Genomic DNA, 9180 nt, shown 5'->3' with positions numbered 1-9180 from the left:
CATGGTATCTCTGTGCATTAAAAATGCCATCAATAAAATGCACCTGTGTCCGTTGTCCATAACATATGCCTGCCTATACCATAACCCCACCACCACCATGGGCCACTCGATCCGCAATGTTGACATCAGCGAACCACTCACCCGCACAACGCCATACACGCTGTCTGCCATCTGCCCTGTACATTGAAAACCGGGATTCATCCGTGAAGAGAACACCGCTCGAAAGTGCCAGACGCCACTGAATGTGAGCATTTGCCCACTCAAGTCGGTTACGATGACAAACTGCAGTCAGGTCGAGACCCCGATGAGGACGACGAACATGCAGATGAGCTTCCCTAAAATGGTTTCTAACAGTTTGTGCAGAAATTCTTTGGTTATGCAAACCAATTGTTGCAGCAGCTGTCTGGGTGGCTGGTCTCAAATGATCTTGGAGATGAAGATGCTGGATGTGGAGGTCCTAGGCTGGTATGGTTACACGTGGTCTGCAGTTGTGAGGTTGGATGTACTGCCAAATTCTCTGAAAACCTTTGGATATATATATATATATATATATATATATATGAATTCACCTCAGGCTGAACGAACATATTTGTTTTAACATATTTAATTATTGCAGGGTTGCATCATATTCTGAGTTTGCATTTCATTGTTTTTATTCATTCTGATCAATACTAAATCTGTTTTTTTGTGAGTGAGATGAATTAACACGTTCACATTTAGTCTAGAATACACTAACATCATGTTGCTCCCAATTTCCCGACAGGAGACTTGCCAATCAATAAATGGGGAAAAAAATAACTGGCTTTACTTTTTTGAAAAAGTAACTCAGATATTTTCTTAGAAATTCAAAAGTAATGCGTTACTTTACAGTTACTTGAAAAAAAAGTATAAAATATTATTATATTATAAATAATATTATATTATATTATTACGTAACTTGTGTTACTTGTAATGCGTTACTCCCAACACTGTATATATATATAGTTAACAAATGCTTTGACCTTAACAGATAAAAGGATACTACAACAAAGATTTTCTCAGTGGACATATAAGTAATGTTTTACTCTGAATATGAGATTGAGCTGAAGAATGAATGCTGTATCAGACGCAGGTAATCATACTCACTCAGTCCATCTCTCGTTCATAATATTATACTCTACACAATACAATAAGCTTTCTGTGAAGTGACTCAAAACTTCTTTGTTACTTAAATTAGGATTTTGAATTAGTAATGGGGGCTTGAGCTTATCTGTTAAACTGCCAACTTGAGATTTGAATCTGTGGTGAAAGTAGTTCTTCACACAAAAGGGTTTTTTAAAGACACAGGTTATTTCTTATTTATTTACACACTTGTGCTGTTGAACTATTGTATAAACTCAATATCACAGCCTTGTGACTATGGCCGAATCACAGACAGCCACAAAATACAGGTACTGGTAATATGTTTCAGTAAGTACCAACAGTTAAACTATCGGTATTAGATGCTTTCTGGAAAAAGTGGTATTGGTGTATCCAGATTTTTTTTTATATATGTACAGATAATTCATGACTAGAATAGACTACACTATTTTTTTTCCCAGGATTGCCAAGATTTACGGTCTAGACAAGCTGATGCTAGTTGCTTAAGATTAGATCCTGTCTGCAGATTTGAGCTGACAGATTTCACATAAAATCATTTAGCGTATGATGGCCACAGACTTATTTTTAGTTTGACTATTATTCCAACCAGTAACATATCAAACATGTTTCAGGTTTTGAGCTATTTTTAATTTAAAATGTTGTGTAGTGTGTTCCAGTCATGGCATGGGTGAAACCATGCTAGAATGAACAGTGAACAATAATTTCATGTTATATAATTAAAAAAACGAAAGTGACACACTAAAGCATGTATGCATGAGTAGTGTAACATGGTCTTGAGGGATGTGGGGCCAGTGGGGTGGCCACAGTTTTTTAATGTATATGTAAATATAAATGTCAATGTGTAAGTAAATATAAGTACCATGAGCAGCCAATTTTCATCTTTCATAATCAATTTGTATTTGAAGTACTTCTAAATCTATACAGTATTTATTTTCTTATTACATGGCTGAGTAAAGAATAACCAACATAAACCCACTGACTCCCATTAAAGTTGCACTTGACTCCTGGGCAGTTTTAGACAAGAAAACATTCAGGTATAGGATAAAAAACATCTCACTCTCCCCTTCTCACCGTGAATATTCCTAGTGATTCAAATAAAATATACCAAACACAAATTCACTGGTATTTACATTACTGGTATTTAATGGAGCTTAATAGTTAATAGTTAAACACAAAACACACACATACAAATAAAGAAAATATTTCATTTGGGTAAATTCTCATCTTAGTACTGTGAATACTTTATATGGTTTCTTGGTGTCACTGATCAGGTGTCAGAGTCAAGTCTAGCGGTTGTAAAACTGCGAGGAGACCCAGGCCAGACCCCACTTCAGGTTAGTGAGCATGAATTTGAGGGCTTTGGTCCATTGTTCCTCTGAGTTAAACTGAGTCTTAATGGAGTAAGAACCTCCACTGCCACCTGTGTCCTCGATCTTTCCTTTGTCCACATCCATTCTAATTACAAAAGAAAAATAGAATTTTAAGTACAAACACAAAAAAAAACATTATACTGATCATCTCAAAATAACCAAATATTAGATATTAGCAGATTAATTGGCCCAATCAAATTGATCAATATTGATAATAACAGCCTGATACTTGCTCATTTTGGGACATTCATTATTACAAACTACTATTCACCAATTGCGGGCTTGCTTTCAGTAAATTGGCGGGTGCCACCAGCAGAAGTGAGTGCCAATGAGCATCTGAACACCTTAACATATTGACACTGCATTTAAGCAAAAAATTCACGTGTTAGGTAGAGGTGTAGTCCTACAAAAAAGTGGTTTACAGATCATTTTTCAGGTCTACTGCATGGTTTAAGTTCCAGGTCTGTTGACCGCATCACATTTCTTTATGACTATAATTTCCAGATTTTGCTTTGTAATTAGATTCATTTTGAAAAGTGCTTTACTATGGAAGCCCTGAACCACAACAAGAAAAATAAATAAATAAATAAATAAAGATAGAACAAAAAATATATTTAGGCCCGGTTTCACAGACAGGGCTTAGACTAAATCAGTATTAGACTAAACCTGTGACCTAGTCCCCCCCCTTCAATGGACTTTTATGGTGTCCCCAAGTTTGAACTTCCAAAATGCATTTTCAACCTAAGATTATCAGAAATGGATATTTATTAATGAATATTTTATTTTAAATTAAGAATGACAAAGCATTCTAGTGCAGTTTGAATAAATTATTTTTTGTTATTAGGTTAAATGTTATAAGAATATAATCAGTGATCTCATGCCGAAATCCATAATAGCTATGCATCTTGTTTTTGTTTAATATAAATATAGCCTATAGCTTATTTATTTTAGGTCTACCTCTTTATCCAGTTGACGTTCTGCATTATCTAATAGTACCATATAACCTTTGTTTGACAATTACTGTAAAAACCTGACAGTCGTGTCAATACACTTTTGGTTCTAGTATGACTCTATATGAACACTTACAGAAGGTTACAGGAGTTGAACATATACATGTATATATATATATATATACTGTATATATATATATATATACTGTATATATATATATATATATAAATATATATATATATATATATATATATATATATATATATATATATATTTATACACACACTCACATAAATATACATTCAGCTAATAATTACTAGGCTATATTAGTAACATAATTAGGTCTATAAACGTAGCTGACTAGCGGTGTTTTATACGGATACATTGTATGACTGCTATTTATTAAACAGGTAAAACTGCAGTAAAACTGTGAATACATTAACATTACACAGTAGTTAGCCTACATTATTCAGCAGCAAAATAGCAGTAAACTGATGTCAATCACTGTAAATTATGCTGGGCTTGAAGAGATGGAAAAAAAAAAGTTTTTCTCTCTTTAATTATTTTTTCTTTCTCCAAAAACTTTATACATAGCCTATAAGTCCTACGTTTTTTTTTTCTCTCTCACTTTTTTTCCTCACCCAAAATGTTCTTTTTTTCCCCTCACTCTCAAGAATATCTTGGTTATGTATAGTAACCCTTGTTTCCTGATGGAGGGAACGGAGATATATATGAAGATATATATGTGTCATATAACAACATACGGGGGATCATTCTTGAGAATATCAGAAAAAGCCAATGAAATGCGAATAACATTGGCATGCAAAATTTGCATGTGAAGCCACGGCCTGGTGTGTGCAGATCGCACTTCAGCATTGTTCTGAGGAGCTGAGGTAGTGTCTCGGCACATCAGAGGTTACTACAGAGTTGTGGCCAGAGGGACACACGACTTCATTCCCTCAATCAGGGAATGAGGGTTTACCATACAAACTGGGACATTCCCTTTCTGTTGTTCACTACAACATGTGTCGTATAATGACACATGGGGGTCCCTATACTAAATGCCACAACTACTGCACTGAGTTATGAGGTGAACAGAGCATGTGGGAGCAAGCATGGGCGTGCCAACGACAAGTGCAGTGACGCAGACTCTTCCAATGTCCAGGGTAAATGACCTCAGGTCTCCTGTTTCTTACAAGGAGCGCTACTCACCTAGCAAGAGGTCACTGCAGCTGTGGCCTCTTCTGATTATTTAATAAGGCATACACATATAGCTTTTAGAAAAAAAAAACAGCTGCTATAAACCTGATTGATAACATATGTTGGGTGTAGCCCAGACCCCAGCTCTACATATGTCTTCTTGTGATGCGCCATGTGCTAGTGCTGAAGTTGCAGCAATGCCACGAGTTAAATGAGCTCTAACCCCTAGTGGAAACAGTATATTCCTAGGCCTGGTACGCCCTGAGAACGGCATCCATAATTCAGTGAGCCATTCTCTGCTTTGGAGACAGCCTTCTCCTTGTGCTGTTCTCCAAAGCAAACAAAGAGCTGTTTAGATGCGTGGAACTCGTTGTCGGTCCAAATAAATGCCTTGGAGATTTACTCTCTCATGGGAACCTAACTATGAGGTTGTGCTTTTCAAAAGATCTAGCATCTACCAAATCATGGTTCGCCGCAATGGCAACCATGTAAACTTTATATGAGGAGGCAAACAGGCGCTTTTCTAAGCCTTGTTGTAAAAAGGAAAGCACTGCCCCAAGCCTACATCTCTGTGGGTCCTCACTGCGGGAGGCGCACCACCAAGTGAATATGCACCACTTCAGAGCGTAGAGCTGTCTCGTAGAAGGAGCTCTTGCCTGAGTAATCGTATCTATCACAGCTGGTAATAGGTCTCTGAACTCCACCCTGTCCCATCCAGGGACTCAGATGTGGAGGTTCCAGAGATCTGGGCACAGTTGCCAAATTGTGCCCTGCCCCTGAGAAAGAAGGTCCTTCCTCAGGGGAATACGCCAGGGAGGGGTTGACAAAGTTGAACCAAGTCTGGTTAGGCAAAAGGCTGAAAAGACGGCGACAGATTGGCGTGATAGGCACGTGATGTGTGCCATGCCCATCTTGGGGCTCGGTCATGAAGCCAACGCTGAAGCAGTCTCGTATGAAGCAGTCCAAGTGGTGTGACCGTAGCTGTGAAATGCCCCAGGAGCCTCTGAAATAGTTTCAGTGGAACTGCTGTCTTGAGGATGGAGACATGAAAGTATGCGTCCGTTAGGTCTACTGCCGCAAACCAGTGGGCCCGCGATGGCAGACGTGCCATGGAAGGCGCCTCCCTGAATGCAGTTCCGACGGGAAGACGGACCACCCAGATGGACACAGATGGAACAGCATCTTTACAAAGATGCAAGTCGCTGTGTAATGCTCTTTAAATAGGGAATTTGTTCTTTCAGAAACCACCAAAGCACCCAGGGGAACAATCTCGCACTTAACCGCACAGACCTGAGAAAGACCGCTGAATGTGCCGTAAAAGCCAGTATACAGAAGTGAAAGAACACTGCACATTCTGTGTGTCTCCCTAATCAAACACACCTAATTCAACTCATCAGCTCATTAAAGGAAACTCAAGAACCTAAAATGGGTGTGTCAGATATATGAGACATACAAAATGTGCAGTGTTTGGGGGTGCCTGGGATCAGGGTTGAGAAACAATGCCCTTAAAAAAATAAGAGGTGGGAAGAAAAAGTATTTTTCAAATTATTTTTTTCTCAAAGAAATCCTCGCAGAGATAATTGCGTTCCCTTGAAAAACTTTTGTGTTCTCTGGTTCTCTGACACCCCTGTTCTAGACTAATCTTTCCTGTATGAAGTATATTTTCCTAATATATTTTACTGTATACCTGTCACACCTATGGACCTGTTTTGTTGCGTTTTAAATAAACTGCTCCACTGTAAAGGAATGAAGCTGTATGAACCACTGCAAGCTGTAAAGTAAACAGGAAGTTTTTGTCCGAACTCTGGTTTTGCGAGAGAATGCAAAAGTTTTGCCAGGGAACGCAAATGTCTTTGTGAGAGAACGCAAAAGGTTTGTTAAAGAATGCAAAGTTTCTTGGGGAATGCAAGTTTTAAAAAACATTTTAAAAAAAATATTTTTTCCTCCCATTTTTTTTCTACCACCATGTTGCTTTAGGGGCTCTGTGGAAAAAGTTTGAGACAGAGGAAAAAAAAAATGGAAGAGAGAAAACAATTTTGGAGACAGAAAAAGTTTGTAAGAGAGATAAAAAAGATTTTGGAGAGCAAAAAAATAAAAGAGAGAGTTTATAGTTAGCCTACCAGTTTTTGAAGAGAGAAAAATAGGGGAAAAAATTTTAAAAAAACTTTTTCTCTCTTTAAAAAAATGTTTTTAAATCTCTTCTAAAACTTTTATTGCTTTAAATGTACTGTAAAACTAATTTATATTAATACTTATAATATGATGCCCAATATTTTTCTCACACAGTATAAGGGGGGTTTTTATACAGGTGCATCTCAAAAAAATAGAATAGAATATGTTTGTAACTTATTGCAAAAACTGAAACTTATATACTCATATATTCTAGATTCATTACATGTAAAGGGAAGCAATTCAAATATTTTTTGTTTTAATTTTGATGATTAGAGCTTACAGCTCGTGAAAGTCAAAAATCCAGTATCTCAAAATATTAGAATATTTACATTTGAGTTTCATTAAATGTCCATCCCTATAGTATAAATTCCAGGTATCTCTTGTTCTTTGAAACCACAATAATAGGGAAGACTGTTGACTTGGCAATGGTCCAGAAGACAGTCATTGACACCCTCCACAAAGAAGGTAAGTCACAGAAGGTCATTACTGAAAGGGGTGGCTGTTTACAGAGTGCTGTATCAAAGCATATTAAATGCAAAGTTGACTGGAAGGAAGAAATTGGGTGCACATGCAACAGGGATGACCGCAAGCTTGAGAAAACTGTCAAGCAAAGCTGATTCAAACACTTGGGAGAGCTTCACAAGGAATGGACTAAAGCTGGAGTCAGCGCATCAAGAGTCACCACACTCAGACGTCTTCAGGAAAAGGGCCACCAAGCCATTTCTGAAACCGAAACAATGTCAGAAGCATCTTACCTGGGCTAATAAGAAAATGATCTTGACTGTTGCTCAGTGATTCAAAGTGGTCCCTCTTCTCAGATAAAAGTAAATTTTGCATTTCATTTTGAAATCATGGTCCCAGAGTCTGGAGGAAGATTGGAGAGGCAGAATCCAAGCTGTTTGAAGTCCAGTGTGAAGTTTCTGAAGTCAGTGATGATTTGGGGTGCCGTGACGTGTGCTGATGTTGGTCCATTGTGTTGTATCAAGTCCAAAGTCAATGCAGCCGTCTACCAGGAGATTTTGGAGCACTTTATGCTTTCATCTGCTGACAAGCTTTATGGAGATGCTGATTTCCTTTTCCAGACAGACTTTAGCACCTGCCCACAGTGCAAAAAACACTTCCAAGTGGTATGCTGACCATGATATTACTGTGCTTGATTGGCCAGCCAACATGCCTAACCTGAACCCCATTGAGAATATATGGGATATTTTCAAGAATAAGATGAGAAACAGTTAATCCAACAATATACAGATGAGCTGAAAGTTCAATAGTGCCTTAGCAGTGCCACAGGCTGATCGCTTCCACGCCACTCCTTACTCATGCGGTCATTTGTGCTAGGAGCAAGTAATTCGCTGTAATTTGTGCTGCCGACCAAGTATTGAATGCATAAATTAACATACTTTAAAGAACTTGAACTCTTCTGTTTGGCACATCCGTTTTTGATTGATCTTAGGAAATATTATAATATTTTGAGATACTGGACTTTTGATTTTCATGAGCTGTTAGCTCTAACAAAAAAATTTTGAAATGTTTTACTTTACATGTAATGAATCTAGAATATATGAAAGTTTCAGTTTTTGAAACTTATTTAGTTACAAACAAAAAATTTACTTTTTCATGATATTCAAATTTTTTGAGATGCACCTGTACATGTAAAATATAGCTGATTTTACAATTTAGGAATATATATCTCCTGCAAGGGTATCAGGACCGGTCCCAGAAATAAATTACTGAAGGTGCTTATGAATTTCGTGAAGGTGCTCAATCTTGCCTTAACGCACATCTATTTTTATTGTTCAGTCGATTGTTATCACTTGCAACCATTGCTATTTTGTGAATAAATCCCACATAAATATGCTGATGTCATTCATAAAAGTATGTGAAATACAAAAGTTTAATACAAATTCTAAATTGATTATATATAGCCTAGAAAGACATCCCTTTATAAACACTAAAAGCTGTCACTCATCTTCATTGTGATCTAACAAAGTTCCACTATAATCAACAAATCTCTCTACACTACTTAATAAATCTCTTATTTACACCATGCCTGCACTTTGTTAGAAAAAGCGGATTCACAAGCGTGCAGTGTGAAGAACATTTAAGCTGAATATTAGCATTAAAAGCAAAAATGTCTTACATTCCAGATGCATTAATCACCATCTACAGCTAATCTATATCTATATTATTTAACTGAATTTAATTCTAAAAATTATGCTGGGAATGTCATTAAAATCTTTGTTTTCGTTAAAAGAATTATATGGTAATATTTACTAAATTTGTATTTGTGTGATGAAAAGGCATTAATATATTAATATTAATATATGCCTAAACTTGGGCTTATTTA

General features: G+C 37.0%; 1 protein-coding gene across 3 annotated transcripts in view; it reads right to left on the bottom strand.

Moving 5' to 3' along the window:
• Positions 1-2255: 2255 nt before the first annotated feature.
• Positions 2256-9180, bottom strand: part of becn1 (beclin 1, autophagy related) — a 62770-nt gene continuing 55845 nt past the window's right edge. For 2 of the 3 annotated variants that reach the window (XM_051124030.1, XM_051124032.1), the window contains one exon: positions 2256-2595. In XM_051124030.1, the coding sequence (XP_050979987.1) occupies positions 2427-2595 (169 nt within the window). In that variant the 3' untranslated portion in view covers positions 2256-2426. Of the gene's footprint in view, positions 2596-3746; positions 8013-9180 lie in introns of those variants that run through there. The other variant, XM_051124031.1, reaches the window with a different exon arrangement.

Source organism: Labeo rohita, chromosome 12 (genome assembly GCF_022985175.1).
Source record: "Labeo rohita strain BAU-BD-2019 chromosome 12, IGBB_LRoh.1.0, whole genome shotgun sequence".
Taxonomy (NCBI): Eukaryota; Metazoa; Chordata; class Actinopteri; order Cypriniformes; family Cyprinidae; genus Labeo; species Labeo rohita.
This window is presented reverse-complemented; position numbering and strand designations above follow the sequence as displayed.